Raw genomic sequence first — 27025 nt, 5'->3', positions numbered from 1 at the left:
ATGCATATTTTAAAAGAATGTGTTTGAATAACGAAGTTATCAAAGTTTAAGCTGAAGCACTGTGCTTACGAAGAAAAGAAACACACAAGCAAAGAAATTTTGAAAAGATTTTCTCCTGTATGTTTACATCATGTGACAACGGGAAAAAAAAATCGAAAATCATGACTTACTTTTCGGAGAAAGTAATCCCTTACATATTTTATGCAAACAATGCATAAACAACGCGCAGGGATGTAAAAGAAAAAAAAATTACATCGAAGGATTTGCGAAACGATTTATATATGGTAATAGATTTGGCGCTGAGAGATATCTGCAAAGAAAAAGAGATGATGTTCACAGCACACGAGGGTTTTTTGACATTTTCATTTACTTAAGATCGACGTTGGTAAGATATAGATTGGATTTATATGAAATTGATAGCTCCTATTTCTTGGTATCATATGAGTTTTATATAATAGTTCATGAACACCTTATGACACTTTCTTTCCCTTCGATTTCTTTTCCCTTAAACCTGATTTTTTTAAAATAAGAAAGCACACACACACAATGAGAGAAAGGAATTTCCATATTCACATTAAATTCCAGTTGGATCAGCGAATATTCTATATCAGCTTTTTTTTATTTTGTATAAAATTTAAATTTCAATACAGAAGAGGATTCTCGAGAAGGTGAAGTTGAATGTTTGAATTCTAATCGATTGTCACTCGTCGAAAGAATTAGAATAGGCCACAGAAGATCACAGACCATTTAATTTTGAAAGTTACAAAGTAATTTTAAGAATGTAAAAGTTCTGGCACACCTGACAGCTTGAATACTTATTCCTTAATTTATGAATACCATATGATATTTTCGTTATCAAAATCAGAAGAAATGAATTAAAATTTTTGCACGTTTACATTGAATTCCGGATAAATCATCAAAAATGTACACAAGTTATATTTTTGTGATGATTGAAACGGAAATAATAATACGGTGGACTGGGGTAACTTTTAGACAAGTATTGCACATTTTGAATATGGTATCCTTTCTGTAAATGTAACAAGATGGTTTTTCTGGAGGGAAATGTAGCTATTATCCTCAGCTTGCTTACTATGCACACACACAATTACTTAAAATTATTCATAAAATAAATAGAGAGTGACACAATTATGTTGTCCTGAAATTTCCTTGCTTTCTAGGGTAACTTTAGAGCAAGCCTTTTCAACTTTGAAAGCTATATTAGCTCTTTTTTCTGATTGTCGGCTAGCCTGTAGAAATTCTACAAGAGTAGAGTTTTACAAGAAAAAAAAATGGTTATTTCTTTAGTTTGTGGCTTAAAAACATTTTTTTTTCTCCCAGTTATTTTTGTTCTTTTAGAGTATAAGAAGAAAGAACTAGAAATTTTGTTTTTATACAGCTTTCAACAATCAAGTAAAAAGAAAATGAAATGAACCTGAAATAAAAAATAAATTACAATAACAAGTCAAGTTCCAAGCTACTTTTATTTGAAATACACGTGATGGGAATTTGTAAAAGAACAGAGAGGTTTACACTAACTTGCAACGTTTTATCGAAACAAAAATCTGTGAAAATTGTAGAAATATTAATTAATTGACATTGAATTATACCTATTTCTTCATGTGGAATAAAAACAAATTACTCTTTTTTTGGTATAGAAATTTATATTTTCAAATTCGTATCAGGGTACACAAGTTTGTCCTCTTCATTTAGCAACTTCCAAAATGTTTCTCCATTCTGCATAAAATTGATTCGATTCCGAGTCAGATATTTTACTCGTTTTGTATAAGTAGAATCTTCTACCGTATTTTGCATTTACCAAAGTTTGGACATTTTTCAAAGTCACTCCGTGAAATATAATATGCTTATATTTTATTGCGTAAGAAAACCACCTAATTAGCATACATAAATAATTAAAACAGTAAATTAATAATTATAAAATTATGAATTGAATAATTGCTAACTTGCTTGTTTCCACTTGACGTACGATTATGACTAATCAAAGTTTAAGAAAATAGTAGTTTCTTTAGTTTTTTGCTTAAAAACAATTTTTTTTTTCTCCCAGTTATGTTATTTTTGTTCTTTTGAAGTTTAAGAAGAACTAGAAATTTTATTTATATACAGCGAGGTTTCACAAAGTCATGATAATCATTATAAAAATAGAAGATAGAAAACGCCAACAATCAGAAGCATTGCTTAGGAGATATAGCCAACTGACCATGGGACACTTTTAGTAAAAACAGTGTGATTTTGTTTTCTTTTTTTTTTCAAAACGTGTTGTGTTTCAATCATGCAACTGTATGAAATAAGGAAAGCCAATGAAATTTATGAAATATTTTTAGATATTTTATATTATGTTATCAGAATTAGCTTATTCTCAGTACTTGCTCCAGACATATTACACTGAAAACTATAGCATAAATTTGAATAATTTTGGTGCGGTATGTTGCTGACTGGTATTGTGTAACTTAAATTTTTCAAGGTACACAAAATATTCGCTGAGATAAGGTAGTTGTGAAACAATACATGAATTTTAACAAGCAGTTCTGTTTTTTTTTAATTGAAACAGCTGTAAATATTAAAATCTGAACATATAGCCAATATCTTAGTTCATTGCAAAGCCAATGTTATCTGGAACGCAGTTAAAAGTTTTCACGACAATATCTTGCATAATGATTTGGAGAAATTCGGTTTCACATGGAATAAAGTAACAAAAAATTAATCTTCAAAAACTATTTTTTGACTTTTCAACCATTGTTCCAAATGATTTAAATCAGTAATAACTTTGTTTTTTCTTATTTCATGTATAGGAATAAAATAGTCTGGATTCTTCCTAAACATTCTTTCAAATAAACTTATAAAACGTTTTTTGGCAATTTTCAAAAAAATTACTCATCTGAACGTAGTCAGTTGCCTTGAGCACCTCAACGCATTCTATTTATTGTTGTGAACAATTAGTAGATTAAGAGCACCACGATAGCATGAAAACTCGGCCATCCAAATAATTCCAAGTATGAAAAATATTGCTTAGTTCTAAAGTTATACCTGTCATAAAGTTACTCAAGTTAGTTTATTGTACTGAAAAAGGAGATTCAAGATCCGGTAAAGTTAAATGTTGGAAATATAATCAATTATCACTTGTGGAAAAGAAAGCGAATAATGCTTTAAACCAGAATGAAACTTGATTACAAAACTCTCTGAATTTCAAAATTGAAGAATAATTTAAGAACATAAAAGGTTTCTGTCTCCCCTTCAATGACTTTTTTGGCTTTACCGAGAGGTTCTTTATGAAAACTTTCACGTCATTACATTGTTTTTTATATCAGAAAGAATTGATTTCATTTCATTCATGTTACATTCAAGATAAATTCGCAGTGAAAGCTGTATCAGATTTTGTTTCGAACTAAATTCCAATTTCAAACGGTATTCACGACCCGGTTAAATTGAGTGTTTGAATTATAATCAGTTGGCACTCAATTCGAATATTCCAAAGATACTAATTTTAAAAATGTGGAGTAATTACAAAAACCAGATAAAATATAATTTGAAGAAAATTATATTTTTTACCGAATAAAATTGAAATTTCTATACCGAAGCAGATTCATGACTAATTTATGAAATTTAGTGCTTTTTTAGTTCTAATCAATTTTCAATTATTACAGAAATGAGCATAAAACTTGAAAACAGAGGGAAACATCGCTCAATTTTAAAATTTACAAATTATATGAAAAGTTTTACTTTTTGTGGCTTTCCGGTAAGGCAAGTATCATTGTGTGAATTTCCCCCCTGCTTCGTTTTTTATCATGTGAAACTTCCACTTTGTTTTTTATTCAATAGTAAGGAACTTAATTTATTTTTATATTTACAATAAATTTCAACAGCGAAAATTTTACATTGCATTTTTTAACAAATAAAATTTAAATTAAAATACCGAAAGGTAGTTACTTGCCAGTGAAGTTGAGTTTTTGAATCCTAATCAAGGGTCACTTATGAAAAGAATGAGAGTGAAACTTGCAAAATCCTAATAATTGAGACCTTAAGAATACTTCAAAAAATTGAAAAATTGGTAATTTTCATTGTTATAATAGTAGTTAATAATTGCAGTCGTTCAAGTACAGCCTTCTTTGTAATTGATAGCTAACTAAGCATATTCCTAATACATGGAACAGAACCGCGGGCTATGACTACTTGATACCACGTAGACGCGTATGCTTGGTTGGTAATACGAATCATCATCGTCGTCGTCGTTGTTATAAACTATCTGAATCGATTCACCAAGAGTGAATCTTTCAAGTTGGATAACTGGAGTACGACCTTCAAGTAAATCGAGTAAGAGGATGAGGTAGAAAGAGAGATAGAATGGGCTTATTATTATCATCATTGACCTTTGTAACTCGAGGATTATTTCGGCAGGAAATAATTATGCTTCAACATAATTAGCCCCGGAGTTACACACAAGAATTACGTACGTCTCATAGCTGATGCTTCTGGCTGCTGCTGCGTATGAAAAGGACCCTTCACCTTACTGAAGTGTCAATTATTCTATACGATTAGTTTGATTTTACGCACATAATGTAACTTCACGACCTGTTCAAGAACGTGTTACACCATTGTAAACTGATGGTCATCAGAAAGTGAATGTTACGCAATTAATTATTATCTGGTGGTCATTATTATGTAACAATAAATATATTCGAGCATTGATATTTGGTTGAAGAGTTGACATGCATAAGTTCTTGATTTTTGAATCAGAATAAACAAGTTGACCGGGCTGAATGTATTGAATGTATTGAAAAGTGATAGTTCATAGCAGTGGTCCTTAACCTTTCTTCCATCCCACAGCCCCCCAGTGCAACATGACTTACCTTCTCAAGCCGAGCGCCATGCGTTTGCCTGTTAGAAAATTAAGTTTTTCTACATTTATTATCTATTAATTAATTTTGCAAATTCTTTTACTTAGTATTTAATACCCTTTTCGGCTGTAGTCAATATCTCTCTTTTTTTTTAATTCATTAAAAAAAAGGAAATGCCGTTAGGAAATTATTAGGAGACACTGTTAGGAGATATTGGCTAGAGTAAAAATTATCTTTTTTACTAGAAATAATTTTTTGAAATATTTTTCGAAATTTGGAAAAAAGTATCAATGTGTGAATAGTTCTTCATTTATTGATTCTAGTGGGAACAACAATATATAAATGTTTGTTTAACAGTTGATTAAGTTGTTGACGTTTTTCTTGGGTCGTGCTCAAGAACGCGTGTATTTCAACGTACCTCACCATTGGTCTCCACCAAATTCTTCTAAGCTGAATATAGCCCCGGTCTATCGTCATTATTAGCATTTACAACTGGTTTATCTCGTTTCAGATGGGTGACTGAGTTGTAGAGCAAGAGCGTGTAATGGATTGTGCGAGTACGTAAGTGCTATGTATGAAGTCAGTGCTGCAATCGGTATTCCAAATTGTGAGTGAATGAATATTAGTCCCATTATTGGATCTGTTGTTCTCTATGGTAACGCGCGTTTTTTTTTTTTTTTTTTTTTTTTTTTTACCTGAAGATTGGCTCGCATTTGCACCTCAAAGATGGAAACAGCAGAAAATCTACTTCAGCTGACCGGATGCATTCATACGCGTCCTTATGTCAACACTAATTCTATTCTATTTCCAACAACTTCTATCCATGTGACCCAAATCTCGATCATGAATTTTATGAACGATGGGACTTGCGGTTGTAGCTTCAGAGAACGCCATCTATTTGATGACCGTCTTACTTAATTATAGAACCGATCCTTCTTCCACCATTTTTCTGAAAAGTTGCATGATACACTAATTATTTATGAAGTAACCAGAAACACCTACTATAAAAATACATTTTTCATTCCGAAATAGTTTTGAAAGCATAACAGAATGAGAAAGCCACAAATTACCAATGAGAAAAACAATTCATTTATTTCCCTAAATAAAATAACTATATTTCGCGTGTTAAAATATGAATGCAAATTTTAATTTAGCAAGAGTTCCACAATGTGCGAAACTGGAATAGATGAAAACGATTTCGGAGCATTCATATGTGCATATTACACATTCCGAAAAAAAAAAAAAACCCCGTGCCGTATCATAACCAATTTCATACCAACACGCTTTGCCAACCAACGAATGAAGAAGAAAAATGTATATAAAGGAAAATTTGCTGAAGAAAAGAAGAAGAAGCTTCGGGAGTAAGTTTGACTTCCATTTTCAAGAAAAGAAGCTTTATAAATTCAAATACGGCCTTTGCCAACTCTCCCTTCCAGCATATTTATATTCAGGTTGAGTAGGAAATGCATCGAATAGTTTTATGAAAAATAGGAGGAGGAAAAAAAATCTGCTCGGTATATCGGCGACATAATACGTGAAGATATTTTCTAGTAAATAAATGGACGACGTTTTGTACTTAACTGTAAAGTATACGTTTTATTTTTTTTTTCCTTTTATTCTAGAAAAATTCATATCGTGATATCTGTCCACGGAGGCAGTGTTACGAAATAGACATTAGTTAGAAAATATATACTCTATAATTGAAAGCTTGGTTTCGGTTTTATGCCTCATACTTCTAAAAGTTGCTCCTAAAGATCTAGCCACTTTATACCGATATATTTGCTTTTCCGAAAGCTAAATTACTAAACGGAATGTGAAATTATGATTTTTCTTATACTTAGTGCCTTATTTTATATAAAATGAAATCTCAAGGAATAATATTTTATTTACAATTTTGAAACGCAGTTTCATTCTGGAATGGTTATGAGTGAAAAAACTGATATCAAAATAATGATATACGTTAAAAACAAACAGGCTGTTTTTTCTCGACTGAGTTATCTATAGACTCTCCTGAGGCCAACAAAAAGAATTACACGTTTCAAGTTCAATATTCGTTGAGATATTTGAATAAAAGAAAAAAAAAGAGAAAAGGTGGGAAGAAAAAACATAAAATAGGATAAAATGCGTTTTACCCCCCATTTATCATGTTTTTCATCACTAATGTTTCCGTTATTTGAATTCAATTATCACAGCGAATATTGAACTTGGAAACGTGGGTATTTTTATTTTGCTTTGTGGAACATCTTTCTAATTAGTATTTTCAGGACCGTTGTCAAAATAAGTTATTTTTTTTATTTTAGTAACTATACGGCCCCTTGCAATAATAATGATTGGGCTCAGACTTTTATGACCGAGGAAGTCACTGAAGTATGCAATCATTTTTGACCTAAGAAAGATAAAAGTATGAAATTGAAATGTAAAAATATGACCCTATGATTTTGCCATTACTTCATCTTTTCTTTTTCACTGAGTACGTCACTCGACGACATGTGAAGTCTGGGCCCGACGTATACAGTACGTCACTCGACGCTGAGGGATTCAATGAGTAGAGAATTAGTAGTAATTTTTTTCAAAACTTTTTGGAAACGTCACGTTGCGACCCTTTCCTTGTTAGAACTGTCGGTCAATTTATCATTGAATTTTTGAATTGAGACGCAGTTAACCGTCATTGAAAATGCACGCGTCTATACCAGCACACGTTGAAAATATATGCGCGACTCTGTGCCTCATTACTGAAACTAGATACATCTACAATCCTATGTCTAGACACTCAATATCAATCGTTGGGTTGTATGTAATGCAATATTTTATTTTTATACACCATATGTAATTCGAAATTTGTAAACGTAACTGGAAAAATAATTGACATTTGAATTTTTTGTATATTTAGTAGGCTTCTAGACAAGCTCTAACATTGCACCTGCAATAATACATTTATCTCACGTCCTTTTCTCATCAAAAGAATTCGAGTCTTTATTCAAATCCATTTTGAATATGTTTCCTACAATTAATTTGATGCTTGGATGAGCGATTCCGTAAACGTATTGAGCAGCATTTCAACATTGTGGAAGAGTCAATTTCAACAACTGCGTATATGCTCACATATTTTGGAATGAGAGTTTATTCACCATAGAATAGCGTTGAGAAATATATCGAATAATTAGGGGATAATCGTTAGAAAGAATGAAAGGTTATTCAAAGAGCTGAATTTTATTCCGCTTTGAAATCATATCGTGTAACGAGACACGTCAAAAATGAAACTTCGTATACATCGTGTTGTGCGTGTTCATTTTGCTTTGCATAGATAGCTCTTCATTTATATACGAATTTCGCGTGAATTCAATGGGATTACCACGCTTTGAATACATCTATTTCATGGAGAAGATCGAGAGATGTAATGAAAAATCTTTTCATCGACATCAAGAGGATGTTACCGAAAATCGTCGAATTATAAGATTTATCATCAACTGTATCGCACATGGTTTTGGAAGCAGATATAATAAAACGCGAATAATAATTGGTATCAACGTCGTAACAACAAAAACAAAAAAACGTTCATGTGAACAGCTTATTTATATGGGAGTTTCGAATAACGCTTTGGATTGCACGATTTTAAGCATTAGCAAAGGAGAGGTAAAAAGAGCACACGATAAACAATGTCTATAGCTTTAATTATGATATTACAACGACGATCGTAGTAAACACCTTTGCAAGGAAAACAGACGTTACCTATGTTAAGACCTTTCAAAAAAAAACTTCTTAACTCTTCAAGCGGCACAGTGGAAATCCCTAAATCCCCCCTATAAAATGTTGTTATCGTTTTTAACGAGGTTTTTTTCCGATTTTAAATGAAAAAAAAGTTCAATAGAGAAAAATAAACTTTATGAAATGTCTGCGGTTGTCAATGCTGGAATAAGACGTCGTTAAAGAAGCGAGATATCTCGTCAATGTCGCTTAAATGGTTAAGGGAAATTGTATTTGAACGGAATAAACAAAACTTTATTATTTTTCTTGTTATAACGCAAGGGTTTGAGTGAAAATGCATCAGGTTGGACAACAGTAAAATAATAATTATTAGAATTACATGAACGCGTTTATATAAGCAATTCTCAAACGTTAAAAGGTCAAAGGTCTCAAAGGTCAAAGTCAAACACAGTTTTGTTACACAAAATATGAATTTTGTATATTTCTTTGCGGGACAGAACTTAGTTTAGACGATGTATTGGAATGAACGATTTTTGTAGGTCATTATATTGGATAACTAAATTTCGGTATTTATGCATTTTTCTCACATATTTGTTTCACATCGGAAGAACGAAAATCAAGATGCTTTCATTAATTACAAGAAGTGAAAATCGGTTTTTCACCCTAAAAAGTAAGATTGCGTTTTTTTGGTTGAATGATATTGAAATATTAAATTTCTATACATTGCTGAAGATACTGCTAATTGGTACACATTGAATACTGCACTATTCATAAGTCAGTTACATTTTTCTGTGAAAAACAGGTGCTGTTCAGATTTAGAAAATATACAGTTTCAGCGGTTGGGGTCTAATAGGACAAGTACAGAGACCAGTGCTTGAAAAAGTGTTTTCTCTCAAGCAAAAAGAAACACTTGAATATTCAGTAGCGACATGAAAGCTATATCATAGCTTAGCAATAACTGAAACGAGAAAGATTTCATTTCATTATACAGGATGTTTCAAAAAAAGAACCCCGATTTGAAATGCGTATATTACGAAAGATTAATTTTATATTACTTGGCTAATCGTGAAGTTTTTTTACAAACTAAATTAAAGGTGCTCAATGTGTCCACCTTGGGAAGAACGGCACATAGTAGTCAAATTCATCCCAAACTTCGGCGAACATATTTGCATCCACTTCGAGTGGATTTCTGTGGACTACATGCGAAACTCTGTCGAATGCGCTCCATTTTTTCGTTTGACATGCGGGGACGGCCAGAGGATTTCCCTTTACACAGACAACCCGTGTATCGGAATTTATACCGTCGCCTAATGTTAAGAAGTTCAATACCAGGGTAGTCGACGAAAGGACGATGAATAGTTGTTACGGATTCACACTTCGGAAAGATTAGAACACAAAACGATTTCGGTTGTGCAGTCGCCATCTCGACAAACACTAAAGTGGCGGCTGAAAGAAGAGCGTTAGCGCTACAACTGCGTGAAACTCGAGATTTCCCTCTTTCTACCTATACATTATTCAATCAAAACGGATTAAAAACTGAATAGTTAAGATATTTTTTTAAATCGGGTGATTCTTTTTGAAACACCCTGTACTTTAGCTTGGGTATAGATACTCGAAAAATTATGCTAAAATAATATTTCATAGTGTTTATTAATTGTGAGTCTAATATTCTTCTTCCATTAGATCCCGTGGGACAAAAGAATTGTATAAAACTGATCATCACTGCAAAAGAAATGAAAATTATTTGTTTTAAATATTTTCTATCATGTAACAGATGTTTGTTTTTCAACAAAATACAAAAGAAAATTAAATTTGTATATTTCACTCCAAACAAATCAAAAACTAGAGTTTGTCCCCAATATGCAACAATGCATGGTCGTTATAAAGACTGTAGAAATAATTACCATTCATATCTTGAAAGTTCAATAATTTTGATATTATAAATAAAGATTCTTCGCAAGTGAGTTAGAACTCACCCACCCATGGCGGAAACCTGTCATTCCTACAATGTGAACTATACATAGTCAGTATGTTTTGTTATTTCTCTCACAATTTTTTTTGTAGAAAGTATTTTTTTTCTCAAATTTTTATAAGAAATGGCTTGAAGCTGTTGTCAGATTTTTTTTCTCTTGTTAAAACTTTAACAAAAACATTAAGTTTTTATTTTCTAGCATTAATTTTTTTTATGCTCTGTATTATTTTTTTCGTGTTTTAGGAACACATCAAAATGTCATGTTTTTTTTAGTTCTTCTCAAATATTTACGTGACATTTGCATAATCCTTCTCATACAAAATATGCAAGAAAAAAATTGCCTAAAGGTTAGTCGATCTTCGTCATTGAGAGGAAGGATACTTCTTCACACACGTTCTGCCATTGAAGACGAAGGTTAGGGGTGCTCAAGTTGTATGGCTTATTTGCCATTTTATCTATACCTCATTTAAAGTTAAAGGCTTCGATTAGTGTAAAATTTCATCCAATTTCTTTATTATGAACAGAACTCTGTTTTTTCTTGTGATTTCAGACTCAATGGTGAGTAAAATGCTCTGCAGTCCTCAAAAAAAAAAATATATATATATAGGCAGTGTCAGGCACTGTCGCAGTTACTTTCATGAAAATATCAGTCGTGTATAGTAAATTGAAATTAAATTGTAAATTTTTTGTACCATAAAATGGTGTCATGGGTATCCTAGCTTATGTTTGGATAAGTCAGCAATGTACAGAAAAAAATGTTGAGGAGTTGAATAATTCGAATGATGAACGGATAATGTAAAAAATATTTAAGTCACTATACTAATGTACACTCTGTTTGTCAAGTTTCCGTGCGTTTTTCAATTAGTATTCAACCGAGGAAGTTTGGTCAAATGGCTTAGGGGAGTCCCGATGGGACTATACCACATGGGACTACAGATGTTATATCCACTCACTGTATTTATTTCTTTTTTCTGATTCTTTTTTGAAAAAGTATCTCGTCAACCGTTATTTTCAAACCACTGGTATTTGTTCAAAATTCAACATAACAGCATATCTGAACAATTCAGGCATTGGTCTACCTCTCATGTAAGAATGAATTCGTGAAAGTGGGTAACTTTAACTCGAATCAACACTGCTAGCTCTTGAACGCAACTTAAATAAGGTGTTTAATCCTTAAGCATCACAGTAGGCTTTCTTCGGATTTTCAGCAGGTGAAAAACTATGGGGGGGGATATAGGGAAAAGTGGTCCATTGAGGAATCCATTTTACAAAATATCTCGGCTTGTCAATGCTAAAATAAGAGGCTTTTTAGGAAACGAGATATCTCGTCAATGCAGCATAGAGAGTTAATGGGGAAGCAGATCGGTAATTCGGGAGTACTAACTCATACTTAGGAATCGATTACTCTGAGATGCTTCATTGATTGATCAATGAAGCATCATTGATCACTGAAATTGTCTTCAGTGATCAATGAAGACAATTACAGACACGCGATTATAGTTTTGTTGTCTTTCTCTTACGCTAGTCTCATTTCCTTGACCAGTCCCTTCCGAAATTTGCTGACCATCCAAACTTGTCATTAAGGGGTGTAGTTGGCTTTGCTCTGGTTAGAACCCCACCGGCACCACAGTTGTAGTCAGCTAAAGTTGGTTTTCTGTGCCTCTCGACAAAAATCGTAATCTCCCCAATAAAAAGTCTCGCCACAGAGAGCATCAGGCCTACAACGCTACAAATATTCAATCAGTCCACTTCACTCATAGTTTGAAAAACAGATGGCAGCACAGAAACAAACTTCACGTTAGGTTCAAAACGCATACACGCACATTACAAAAAGTGTCAATTCGTTAGAAGTTCCGCATAGGAATATGGACGAGGTGGTTGGGTGGGTTGGTAGTCGAGTAGTCCACATTGTTCACCTGTAAATGTGTCTCTACCTACCATACAGTGTTTGCATAAACATATGATTACGATAATAAAAATTTATATTATCAAAACTATTACACATAATATACTTTGTGATACATGGAAAAATGAAGTAAAAAAATTCAATGTTTTTTTTTTTCAACATCGTTGAATAGATGGCACACTTCTGTAGAACGCAGCGTATGAAATTAAAAATGGTGGCAATGAGGAGAAAAAGTTTTTTTTGTATTAGAATATGGCAAGGGTTGTTTCTGTGCAGAGTGCATTCATTAATTTCTAACTGAAAAAAAAAAACTGAAAGAATTTTTTCAGTCTACGGAAGTGTTGTCATCTATTGAGCGATGTTGAAAAATCATTGAATTCTTTACTTTTATGCATCATGGATACACACATAGATTATGTGATAGTTGTAAAATATTAATTTTTTTTTTAAATTGTGTCATTCATTTGTGCATGGTTAATATACATTAGCCATGCAATTCACTTAGAATATATTTCAATGCTATTCGTACTTATCAGTATTCAATGGTCGGAGAAGTTTCAATTTTATTTAAATATGCCTAAAATCATACTTTCTGCGTATTTGAATAATAAATATGAGTATTTGTATCAGCAATATTCTTGGTTTGATATTTATTGTACTGGAGAGGGCATGTATTTTGCGTAACAATTTTAGAAGACCTATATGAAACAACTTAAATGTATAATTTTTCTAAGGGATTACGCCCTTAAAACGGAACATTTATGTTGAAGAATATGTTAGAAATATGTCTAAAGTGCAATCTTATCCGTGTGAGTTTCTCTGACCAAACAGATGTGTTAACACTTAACGCAGTGTTAACTTCTCTTAAAGCAGTTTTCTTGCACCACGAAACATTTGATACATAGCAGGAACGTTGTGAGAATTCCCGTTAATGTGTAATGTTCCCGTATGGATAGGATATGACTTTGTTTATGTCGCAATCGCCAGTTTATGTACGTATATAAGTATATTAACGTGATTTTTTCCCCTAAATCTCTACTCTCTCGTAATTAAAATTTTCAATTTTAAATAACTATTTTCACGATTCCATTTGATTATACTGTCACCTGATGTAACGTGCTGTATATTAATCGATCTTTTCCCCAAAATATCATTACTGATATATGGGAAAAAGATGTTTTCGAAAATTTCTACGAAAGGTGTACAATGGCCATGATTGGCAGCATACATTCATCACTGATAATGTGGCTTCAGACCAAGCACTTTCAATTAGAGATTTGAAATTTTACTAAGACTGATCAATGTTTTTAAACGATTTTCAATTTAGATTCCTTGTTTTATTTTTTAGCTTTTTTATTCTATCATCCTTTACTTTTTATTTATTTTTTTATTTTTTTTGCTTTGTTAATAATTTTAAAATTTGTTTACGTTATTATTTTATATTTTGGCTTTTTTTTTAATTTTTCTAATTTTAGTACTTTTGAATTTTTTTTTTTGTATTTGGCTGATTTCCTTTACACGTCAATTTTTGCCGGCTTTGTGTGTATTTCTGCGTGATCAGTATAAATGCATTCATGCTTTTTTGGGGTGTATATAGATTAATCAGTTTCCATAATGTGTTTAATTAAATTTAAAATTCGTACTATAAATGATAAAAACTAATCGGGAGAAATAAAAACCAGTGGAATGGAGATATCCTACAAAATCCTTCGTTGGTGGCGGGACACTAGTCCACGTATAATACAATTTTTTTCGTCATCTATGTCTCCCTCACACGAACCCCACCGTCACCACAATGGTGGTTGGCTGAAGTTAGTTTTCTGTGGTTCCCAACTTCAAGGCGAGAATGCGAACCGATCTCCCCTTTAAAAAGTCTCGCCACAGAGAGCAACAGACCTACAAACAGTACAAATGTAATTCAATCATAACACATCACTCACTTTAGTTCTGAAATATAGATGGCAGCACTGAAAAATCAAAACACAACGCTACATGCGCACTCGACTGTTAGGTACCCACACACTTCCGGCACAGCTCACTAGGTAGAAAATCGTCCATAGATGGTGATGGACCTGAGTTGTGCTCGGTTTGAAAGAAAGAAAAAAAGAAAGTCTTCCTCGCAAACTGTCCACAAATGATCTAGTTCAGCAGTTCTCAACGTAGGGCTTCAGCCCGAGTGGCGTGGTGGTAAGATGTCTGTCTATCGCCGTCACGGTCCCACGTTCAAACCGGAAGGAGGAAATAGATGAGATTATTTTCTCCTAACTAGCTTGAGCTGACCATCGATAAAGAGCGTCTTCATACCCAACCCATGTCATTATTGGCAGGCAGTAAATTGCAATATAGTGATATTGCCAGAGTCAGTGTCTGGTTAAAAGAAAAACCCTTGCATACCTCACATACATAGCACACCGTTGCGGTCCTTAGATGTTGTAAGGAGCCACGGGAGAGCATTGGATATAATAGGAGCCACGACAGTAGTGGCCAGTGAGGGGGGGGGGTAGAACAGAGAGTTGTGAAGAAATAGAGCTTTCAAAAGTTATGATGGGGGAAAATGTGACTACTTTCAATAGAGCTGTTCGTAGAAGGACTTGGGTCACCTAAACCCATGGGGCCTTTCAATGTGGGCATAGCCCAGGGCCTCATATCAATAGGGACGGGGGGCTACAGGATAAGATCTGATACCATGATTTCTAAATGTGAGTATGTGAGCTGTTACTTCTCCAGCAAAGTATGCCCTTCCCAAAACATCACTTTGCTCGAGGACACATGATGTTGAGAATAATACGCACAAAAACCTCACAAGAATGAAGCTGACTGAACTCTAGCTCAGGATGAGGCTCGGACCCAAGATGATGCGTCGGAGGTTCAATTTATTGTATAGGTTCGTTGGATATGGACCGTTTGGTTCATTACCAGACCTATTTCCTCAAATAATTTGTGGCACCCGTTAGAGATGATCTCGCACGTTCTGAATCTATGCCTAGCCCAAGATTCCAGAGATCGATTTTATTTACAAAACCTTTTCTTGAGTATTAATTCAGTTATGATTAAATCTTATGTGATAAGTAGAAATGATATCGCTATTTAATAAAGGTAGAGGACTCTAAATAAGACGTGGGAGGAGGTATGAAAAGTAAATATGGCCCATAGCGATCCATTGGCTGAAAAAGTTTGAGAAACAGTGATTCTCACACACACACACACACACATTGCACCCATACAGGAAATTTCTATGCAACCCCCCATTTATGCGTACGAGTAAAACTTAATGAGATTACATATAAGTGAAGGCAACATATACATCGCTCTAAATATCATTAGTTTCGCTGTGACTATCCCTCAGGCATTGAAAGAACATACGTATATAAGTTATACAGTATTATATATACACGTAAGAAAGACAGAAAAAAGGAAAGACGGAGAGAGAGAAAGACTGTTTCCAATCCACAAGTAAACACTGAAAACTCTGTTTTTTTTCGTAAAGACTGGAAGGGGGAAAACGTTCGTGTACCCCATTATTGGAAATGCAATTTTAAAAGGGAGAAACAGAGACCACTTTTACGAAATCGCACACATGAACGCACAAACGGAGGAGAGCACTCATACAAAACCTCTGATCTAATACTTTGCTCGGAAGTAGTACGTACTCCTGTATAAATAAAATAAAATAAAAATCGACAAAAAAAAGCAAATAACAAGGAAATCGAAACGAAACCACCCGGTCAAAAGCGAAAACCAATGTGACTGCTGCTAGTGTGTGTGGTAAATTCCCCAATTGTCGAAAACATGAAGGAACATTTACAAAAACATTACGAAAATGAATAGCTGGTAACTGTTATTCGATCGAGTGGACGATAGTCGATCCCACCCGACTTTCTTCGGTTGTATATTCTTATTTTTCTTGATCGCTATAAATACATTCGCTGTATTTTGATATTCCTATGATCATGTTCGTTATTTAAAACGATTCAGACATCTGAACATGACTGATGATGCATTTCCTGAAACAACATACTAGTTTTGTTTTTAGAGGGGTCTGCCATTTATCCTGAATCATATAACTAATATGGTATAAAAATTCTATACATTTTTTTTAAATTTTTTTCAACCGTTATACCATCAAGAACAACCAGAAATAACTGTATACGCGGTGAATAACATTTTAAAATACCTAAGTAAATTTAGATCTGTATTTGATAATTTTATGCTAAGCAGTCCAATAAGCATTGATGCCGAAATTTATCCGATTACTGTGTTTTTCTCTCTTCTTATTTTTTATTTTCCTAGTCCTTTTGAATAGAAGCTTCGATAAATATCGCGTTAAACGTTTGACTTAGAAAGATCCATGGCTTACAGAATGATGAAATATACTACAATGGAACCTCGTTTTAAACGTCTCTCGATGATACAGTGTTCACATAAGACGATTCATTCCCATGCAATTAAATGTTGAAATATCTCATTCATTTGACGCACAACTTCAATTTTCCAGCTTGCACACTTTGACTCCAAATACTAACCCCAAATCTTTTTAAGAAAAGGCCTCATTTTCATCCTTTAATTGATAAAATTTTTGTAGCTTGTACGGTCACTGAACTAGTTTTCCGATGCATATTGTCACTGCAAAAGCCATAAACTTTAAAGTGATTGTTGGCAGATACAAAAAAATTAAAAGTTGCATTAGTTAAAAATAAATCACACAGCTAACAATCAAAAACAATGATTTCTCACGTTTTACTTCTTGTATAAGTACTGAAATTTTCACAAAATTCTCTAACAGCGTCTCTCTGGAAAAAAATGTCAAAATCCAGAGAAGGGGAAAAAAACAAGTTTGCGAACCTATTTGTGTGATAACTACTGGCAGTGCACTCTGCCAGTAGTTATCACGTTAACATTTAGAAGGTTTGTGGGGAAGGTCTACAATAAAATTATTTTCTTAGTGGGTTGCGCTCACCAAACCTTTGCGAACCTCTGTTCTGCACTATCCCAAACAGTTTGGGAAAACTCAAACAAGGAAAGAACAAATATGTAGTTATCTTCATTAATCATCATCGCTGAATTATCATAACAGATGGAGTTCGATGTAGAAAAGTATGACACAGACGTACATTACCCGTGGTTTCTTGGAGCCATAGAACATGGAAATGTTCAAAAACTTGTCAGGCTATTGGTCACTCAATAAACTACGGATTATTGATGACATAAAAACGTTTTTTTTTTTTTTTTTCAATGCATTATAAAACACGGGTATGTGTCCTATTAAAACTTTTTAATTTGATTTCGAAATTGGAACATTCAATTCAATGATATGGTAGTTGGGAAAGTTTCTTGCCGCACCAGAGAAATATTGAAAAATGTTTCTCCAGATAGAATATCTTTTTCATTAGAACATGTAAAGATGCCCTATGGGAACCAGGATCGTAACTGGAATTTTTGCCACCCTCCACAACTTTGAAATTGTATAATTTTATATTGTTGTTCTTTGTCCCCTCCCTTCAATTCCAGCCCTGATGAGATTGATTGATGACCGCTCATGCTCAGAGCTGTTGAAGGCACTGATGAGAACTATATATAAACATTTTTTACATATATAGTGCCATTAAGAAAGTGCAGACATAAATAAAATGATAACATTATTAAAATAGACGAAGTATATTTCAAAATATTATTTCATTCATAAATCTTGTGAACAACCTTTGAATATTTTTTTTTCATTTTATTCTATTTGATCCATCATAAGTTTTTCTCCGAATCTACCGAAAAAATACCATCGCTTCAGAAATATCGCTTGATAACTTTCCAGTAAAGTAAAATTTCAGAAAATTCTGTATTGCAACGAATCCTTTCTATTTCGGCCATTGAATCGATGCACAAAAGCATTCCGGAAACCTCACAGAAGTTCTGCCGAGAGCGAATTAATTCTACTACCCGAGTGAACGTCATAAATGCCACTAGTCTTGAAGTTCTCCCGCTGACACAAAAATATATCTTTCGGAATCTGCAAAGTTCGCGGATGATATTTTCGAGTTCGACGGCGGCCGAAACTGTCCATCCGACCAAAAGCGAAAACATATAAAACTTTGTAATTAGGTGTCGAGAATGGCGACGTGGTTTATGACGCTTAACAGAAAACAGTAAAACCCCCTTCAGTAAATAAGAACGAAAAGTGTATTTTCACGGAAGAAAGTAAACACCGAATTTTCTTGCTTTTTAAGATAAGGATAAGAGAAAAAAATACATTGATAGAATTCACAAGAAATAATAAAATATTTTTCCCTTTAACTCTGTAAAACTCTCAAATAAATAACTTTATTAAAATAAAAATTCCACCAAATCAATTTTTTAAGTAATGTCAGTACTAGTTGCAAATTTTTTTTTCTTTCGTTAAAATAAGATACGATTGGTTTCTGTATGTATTAATCGACTAAACATAAATGACCGCAATTGTGACATTAGAATTTTTTGAAAACAACAAAACTGAAGAGTTGAAACGCCATTAAATTATTTACTGGATATTTTTTGCAACAATCGAGCATCTATTAAGCTAATGGATATAAAAATATTTTGAATTTTCAGAAATTATCAGTACATTTTCAAGTGAGTTTCTATTATTCACTGTTTGACTTTCATTTGTGTCTGTTAAGGCCCATGTCCACACTCTGGACACTCCACGAATTTGCCAGACTCCAGACACTGGCCATCTTGCAAATTAACCAACCACTTCCTTGCCAATTGGTGAAGAGACTAGAGCTGTGTTCTTCAATATTGTTTATATCTAATAAACGGTGTAAGTATTTGAATAATATCTCGGATCGGCGGAAATGTCAGAAATAAGAAAGTTGTGAACAAGTAAATGATTTGATAAATGGGAAAAATAATTTTCAATCCGGCAAAAAAAAAGTGAGATAATTTTATAATTTTATATTATATTATACAAGCAAAATATTAATAAATGAGAGAAATAATTTAAGGATGGAGGAGGGAAAAATAAATGTTATTAATAGGAGAAATATAATTTGCGGACGGGGAAAATATTAATAAATGGGAGAAATAATTTACGTATTGGCATAAAACGAAATGAGAAAAATAACTCCAAGGCCTGCTGAAGGCAAGACAGAAATGGAAATGAACATAGAGACGGTAAAATATCTGAAAATCAAATCTGTAATTATGTAGCGGTGTTGGTCGAAATTTTTCGCAGACCGGCACCGGTCTACGAAAAAAAACTGGACTACGGATACATTCGTTGTACCATATCCATGAACCTCCGTCTAAGATTTATGAAATGATGATTGAGGGTGTAAATCCACAATCAGCATCATTCATACCTTTAAAGATGGCTGGCATATTAACACAGTTTTATATGTAGTTGATAACTGAAAATAATTCACATCTGAAATATGAAATAATTAAGCACCGAAATATTCTAACAGAAAATAGCCGAAACTGCATATACGCATTTTTTATATATTTAAAATATTTTGATACGAATGAAAAAGATTTGATCAATTTCGAATTAAATCAAAGTTGAAAAAATTTTACATAAAATTAATCAAAATCAGCAAATATACTCTTAAATTCTTTTTTACTGTACGTTAAACCAATTATAATGTCTCAGAAAATGTTATAACTCCCTTGCACTGATATAATCTTGATTATCTAATTTTTGGTTGAAACCGAAACAGCATTCACTAATTGTTAATAATTTTATATGCATATATGTATCATTATTATATTTAAAATTTTATATTATCATGCACTTTAACTGAGTGAGTACCAGTACGTATAAATAATATCTGTCTGTGTATTTAATTTACACAAATTGTTAAGTTTATGCATTCTAAAAATTAAATTTTATAGAATGTTTTAGCCTGCCAGGGCTTATTTAAGCCGTTGATAGAGCCTCAGACTCGTGCCGGGTGTTAAAACTTTTCTATTCAGTATTCAGTAAACTCAATAACATTTCATCGCCAAACTTATTCCTTGATATCAAATGTGGAATGAGCATTGCGCATACGTATGTGTAGTCAGTGTCACTAGTCTGTATAGCATTTTATCCTGTACTAGATCTGGAGTAACCAACTGCTCGCTCGCGGGCCGCAGGTGAACTTACTGTGTATTAAATTGATTTTCTTATCATTATTTGAACCATCATTTTCAACCGCAGAAGAACGGAACGGACCGAGCACCACCAGGCTCTGCTGCTTACGCGATATAAGCTCACTGCCCCGAGGGCGTGGTCGTGCAAGTGAAAATTGTAAGTTACAAGGAGAGAGAAAAATAATTTCTATTACCTGATCTGTTCAACAGAATATTTGCATTCATTATATCTAGTGATGGTAGTAATGAGCTATGCTCTCATCGCTCACTGTTTTTTCGTACCCACGCATTGCTGTTAAAGTTTGTTATTCACGTCGTTCCACCACCTCGTTGGGCAAGTTGTTGTTTTTTTTGCGACCTCTGTGTTTGTAGCTAAATGCATATGTGTTCTCCTCATAGTGACAAAACATTTTTTGAATTGGATGTCAACTCACAATGGCACCTCGAAACCAACTAGGCTACGTAGAACCCAATAATTTCAAAGAGTGAAACTGTGTCATATCGGATGGTCGTGTTCATATTGCGCCGTCGAGAAGAGAGTTTCACACCCACAAACGATGATTTTTTTATGACGAAAACAAAGAAGCAGCAATCTATAAATTTCAACGTAGCAGGTTGATGGCATTCCACGTTCAAGATGACACACTTTCTCAAGCCAAAACACCGATATTCTGTTCCAAGACGGTAGCTCAAGTAATAAGAATATATGTATCCCTAATCTGGTCCCGTGTAATCTCATGGACATACAGTAGCACCAGATAATAAAGCGTTTGCGCATCCTTTCACATCTACTTTCTTTTTTTTTTCTTTCTTTCAAACCGACCACAACTCAGGTCTATCTTCATCTATGGGCGATTCACATCTACTGCTAGTCTGCCTCGTCCATGCGAAAAGCTAGTCCATTTTATCTCGGTGCCAACACGAATTTACTCATGACACTCAATACTAGCCACACGACTGACTTTTGGCACGCTTACCATCCCAATAATAAAACTCCTCTTGAAGTCTACCGGTGCGTGAATCAATTCCTCGAGCGTCAATTCGACCCGGGCGGCTCCACCGGTTGCCAAATGAGGAGTAAGAGATAAAAATAATTGCATAAAAATTGAAAAAGTGTTTTATCCGTAAAATTCAAACTACGGATGTAATTGAATGGACTAATTTCCAAAAGACGCAGTAATTTTTTATGCATTTCTTCTACTAGCTGGGAACTAGAAAAGCAATGAATGTGTATCAGCGTATAAAGAGAAGTGCAGCCACGGGTAAAATTTTAATAACTACACCGCCCGTTTTTCACCATATTACTTATGGCGAACACAAATCTGCAAGTTTTCCGAGTAATCTTAATGGTGCGGCTTATACACCGGAGTGTTGTCCTGGAACGGCCCGCGACGCTGCAGCTGACCCTTGAACAGTGAGTTATATTGACCCTTGAACAGTGAGTTATATTGACCCTTGAACAGTGAGTTATATTGACCCTTGAACAGTGAGTTATATTGACCCTTGAACAGTGAGAAAAGTCGGTCACCCCTCCACTAGAACTATACACACTTTTAAAAATAGAGCAAAAACATATTTTCTAATTGTGTTGACAAAATTAAATAAATAGTCAAATAATATTTGTTTATAAGCCGATTCTTTAGAATTTGAACGTAATTCAATATAAAAAAACTGAAATAAATTTAAAAAATATAGAGTAAAGTCATGGAAATTTTGAAGTTAGTAAGTGATTTTAATGGTTAATAATTAACTTTAGTTTTTTTCATTATAATTTCTTATTCCAATAAATGTTCATTGGAATTCTTCCAATAATTTCCGATTTCAATTTCTTGAAATACGACTAGATCTTTCGATTAGGTTATTCACGATTTGAACAAACCGAAACCAATGCATAGACACGAGCCTAGGAATGAATTCACACTTGCAAAAAAAACATTCTTCCTATAGGAGGGCGTAATCACATAATGGCATCGCATGGGGATCCATTAGAGCATCAGATTGTATTCTGATGAAAGAAATGATGATCCCGCTTTTAGAGGTTTTTTTCCTAGAAATGACACGATACCATTTCTATATATTATTATTATGAATATCCAGGTGAACCATGATCACCGCCATTTGTGCATCAACCAAGTCAGAGGAAAAAACAATAACCAGCAATAGCTGACAAATGACCTATAAAGCTTATTTAATACTTACAAAAAGAAATAAATGTCTTAGTGATAGATTTTGCAGTTTTAATGAAAAAGAAGCGGGCGAAATTTATCGCACAATTTTAAATCGCTTCAGGAAATTTATATCTTGCAATTAAAGTCGATGCATAATTAATGGATTCTCGGGATTTCCTATCAGTAATTTGTATCTGTAAGTAATTTTCTGTTTACTTATTGGATTTTATATAAAAAATGATTATCAAAAATACATGATAAAAAAACGCATTGTACCAATTTCTTTTCTAATTTTTTTAATGTTATTTTATTGCAAAATACGGCTATATCAGTAAAATACTTTTTTAATCTTGGAAGAGTTGATTCTTTGGTCGTGATTTCTGGAATATTACGTTTTTAGAGATTTATAAAATCGCACTAAACGGAGAGAATTAGTAATATAATGCGAGGTAAAAACTATTCAATTTTGCAAACCAAGATTATATTTTCTTATAGATAACATTAAAATCAAGTGAAACTGAATATTTTACTCTTGGTTAACCATTATAGATAAATAAAAAATACACTATAATTAATTAAATTGCTGTGTCGATGTATTTTTTGAAGTTAAAATACGCTAGCAACCCAATTTAAATCGTTAAAAAAAGTAAAAAACAGTTCAATACGTTTTTATGAGGGTGAACCATACAAGGTTGATTAGAAAATTTCAATTCAGAAAATCAGTCATTTTTCTTCAAATAAAATCAGCTTATCGTAACATTCTATAAAATTTTTACCGTTTTATATGATGCATTTGCAATATTATGAATTGACTATTAATCGAGTAAATTAATTAGTTGTTTTTTCACATAATCAGGAGAAAAATAAAAATTTTCTACGTAATTGATAAAAAAATGATAACTATTATAAGACACCCCGTTGGTCTCTCACAACGAAAATCTAATTACTCACTGTCAAGAAATTTTTTCTCATCGCATAGAAGACTGATGGGGTTTCATTTTTTTTTTGGGAATGTAAAAAAAACTTTTTTTATTCAGTTCAACATAAAAAAAAGTTGATTTTTTTGATTTTAAAAAAAAAAAAAATCTTTTTCTTGAGTTAAAGAAAAAATATCTAAAAAAATTAGAGAAATTCTTACCTTGAAGAAGAATAAACAGTAGGAGAATATCTTTTCTCATGACAATCAAACACAACAGCGGAGCATTCATGCGACAAAATAAAATAAAACAACGAGAAACTTTCGAGTTGTTTTCTTCGAGCGGACGAGTTGCTGGTCGAGTAAAGGTCCAAACATGCGGCCGGTCTCACACGAATATTATGACAAAATTAAAGTCGGCGAGAGGAAAAATCGGCATCTGTCCGATTGGCTGGCAGAAAAGCGTCTGATCATTTTTTAGTTTTTCCACCTCATCTTGTCCGTTCTCTCCTCTCTTTTTCCACTATCCCACACACTCTCCAAAAACTCCACTCGAAGGTTTTGGCGAGCGGAAAGTGAAAACGAGCGCCAAAGTCCTTCGCCCCCATCCCTATCCTTTGTGGAACAACGTCACCTTCTTGCTCCAGAATCTCCCTAAAATTCATGGGTCTTGTACCTTCAAGTCCTACAACCAACCACCCATTCTTCTTCTACAACTCACATAACGAATTCGACCAGATTCCTTCGTTGGTCATTAAATGACGCGCTTTAATTGTAATTTCTTTTTCCTTATTTCTTTAAGGGGGAGGAAAAAACTGTATCCATTCTTGCTTCTTTCCACCCTCTTTCTCTCCCTCCTACTTTCTGAATGTCTTGAGAAGTTTTATTTCTCGATACATTTGCTGTATTTGAAAGCGATTTCAGATCTTCCACGCGATTTGGCTGAAGTGTTGCTCTATAAAAGAAACTTCAAGCATTTTCTTCTTCTAATACACGATCGTATTTTTTGCCGTGTATTGAAAATAAAGAAAATGAACAATACTGGAGGATAGATTTAAATACTTGATTGGAAAATTTAAAATTTGACTGAGAATTACCTATGTAAACGAAGGAATAAATCTTTCATCATTTTTTACTTGATAGATTTATTCTTTTAAATTTCATAAGTTTCAAACCGAAATTTTCAATCATTAATATTCATATCTATCCGGTATCACGATTTTGATGCATATGTATAGATGAACAGCAAAAAAGATGCATATAAAGACTGCAAATATCCCCCCCCCCCAAAAATACAGTGCATACATGTTCGCACGTGATACCTGTGGGGGAATTCTAATTCAAACTTAAATACCATATTAAGTTGGTATCATTCCCTGCAGGCGCTCCCGGGCACATTAACATTCAAAGCCAGGATGTTAATCTTTGTGCAACTAATTAGCTAACCTAGGGAAAGGCTTAGGATTCCTCTTTATGCTCTTCATCTAGGGGAACTGTCATGGTCACCGCAACGCAGTTACGACTCTGTATGATGCATAATATTTAGACAAGGGTTGGCCAACCCACGACACGCACGCCACAAGTGTCACGTGAGTGCTTTTCAAAAATTCAAGAAATTTTATTACATTTTTAATCAAAGAAATTCTCTCCCCCTTTCAAACAATTGTTTTCGTACGGATTATAATCTTGTAGCCTGTGAAACCTGTATTTAATAAGTGGTAGGTATCCTCAAAGTAATAACTTTATTATGACATTCGATTCAATGCGTTTCCTTTCGGTTTTTCATCTTTCAGCATAGTTGCTGGACGTCCCATGTGTATGAGATCTATGATTGTGTGCATGGGGGATATTCATTGTATAATACATTTGTATTGTATATTCATGAATTGTTGAAGGTGAGGGGATGGACTAAGCACCCTCACAAAGCTTATTAGAGGTGGGGAAGCAAACTTCTTGAACCTTCAGGTTCTATGCCCAATACGGTGCAGGTAGGATAAATTTCTACTGCTAATACGTTGATACACAATCTGCATTGCCATAGTTGAATCTAAGACTCAAAAATAAAAAAAAATTAGAACTCAGAAGAGAGACAAACTAAACATTGTTACGAAAATATTAGGACAGTCGAACCACAATGTTTTGCATATACGTAGAGACTGCTCGTGTCCAGTAAAACGGAATGGTTGGTCTTAGTCTTAAAATTCGTAGATTGGCACGTGCATAGAAATTAATCTTGATTGAATCACGGCTTGGAAAAAGGTTGGTCATCTCTGACCTAGACATTCAAGCGAATAATGCGAATTTTATGTAGTATCAGATTAATCCACATTCCCATTGATATTTCTTTGCTCAGATGACAAAATGTTATGAGTCATTTTTTCAAAATATCGACGATGCGAAATATGTAAACAATATTTTGCTAAAATTCAATACTGTGGCTCTTTTTGACTTCGTTGTTTTCTCATAAACTCAAAGAGATAGGCGAAATTTTGCCACATTCCAAAACTTTCACGAATGAGACTCTGGAATGCGATCAACTCAATTTTTTTTTTTTTTTTTTTTGGGAAAAGTAACTTACAACAATTCGCCATCCGAGCACAGATTTACAGTATGTCTGTAATTGAACTTCCACCTGTACTAAGAAATCTGCAGCTATTCATGAGAGAATTGTGAATTTTGGGAACACAATATATAGGAATAAGGTAAATATTCAAAGCCCCTTCAGCGAGAAAATCTTTGCAAAACGTCTGGTTTCGAAATCGATGTGATCGTAAAAGAGTTCTACCAGTAAAGCATACTCTTGTATACTCAACGGTATATTCATTAGTGAGAGATAGGTCCTGCAGAAAATTTGGATACTCAGCCATATGAAACTTGATTTAGTAGTTCAAAAAATTATCATTTTTGTCTTTTACTGGTGTAAGAAAACTCACCCTGGTTGTGTGGAAAAACTTTTTTTTCATTCCTCTCAATTTCTTTCGACGCTCTCAATGTTTCTGATGGATAGTTACGGTTATAGAAAGATCAGAACAGACTAGATTCAATTATAAACAATCTTATGAGTACTGTATATATGATTGATCAACGCAAACTTGTCTACTTTATCGCGTTAAATATTTTACTTAAGATAGCGGAGCATAGTGCTTTGATACAAGAAGTGAACGTCTATTTAGAGAGTGCGTATGGGCCGACTCGTCCTACTATTGAGCAATTAACTGTACACATGAACCTGACAGCTCCCAGAATTTTGTCTAAAATGTTAGCATATCCCTGTAACCAGCATCCCTGTGGTTTATAGTGCATTAAAGCAGATGGAAATTTAATGTATCCATTATAACAAAGTTGCTTTGGTACAAACGAATTTGCATCGGAATTGAACCTATTCTCATTAGCAAGGTGCTGCCT

The 27025-nt window shown here is 33.6% G+C and overlaps 1 protein-coding gene across 1 annotated transcript in view; it reads right to left on the bottom strand.

Annotated features, from left to right (window-relative positions):
- Positions 1–24116, bottom strand: part of LOC149076088 (uncharacterized) — a 168734-nt gene extending 144618 nt beyond the window's left edge. Inside the window, exon 1 of the mRNA XM_089243616.1 lies at positions 23843–24116. Coding sequence (XP_089099742.1) covers positions 23843–23912 — 70 coding nt within the window. The 5' untranslated portion in view covers positions 23913–24116. The remainder of the gene's footprint in view (positions 1–23842) is intronic.
- Positions 24117–27025: the final 2909 nt, after the last annotated feature.

The sequence above is a fragment of the Pholcus phalangioides genome, unplaced genomic scaffold (assembly GCF_987345545.1).
Source record: "Pholcus phalangioides strain wild (caught in Gottingen) unplaced genomic scaffold, Ppha-v1.0 ptg000015l_1, whole genome shotgun sequence".
Taxonomy (NCBI): domain Eukaryota; kingdom Metazoa; phylum Arthropoda; class Arachnida; order Araneae; family Pholcidae; genus Pholcus; species Pholcus phalangioides.
Note: the sequence above shows the minus strand (reverse complement) of the source record. Positions and strands in the feature narration are given on the sequence as shown.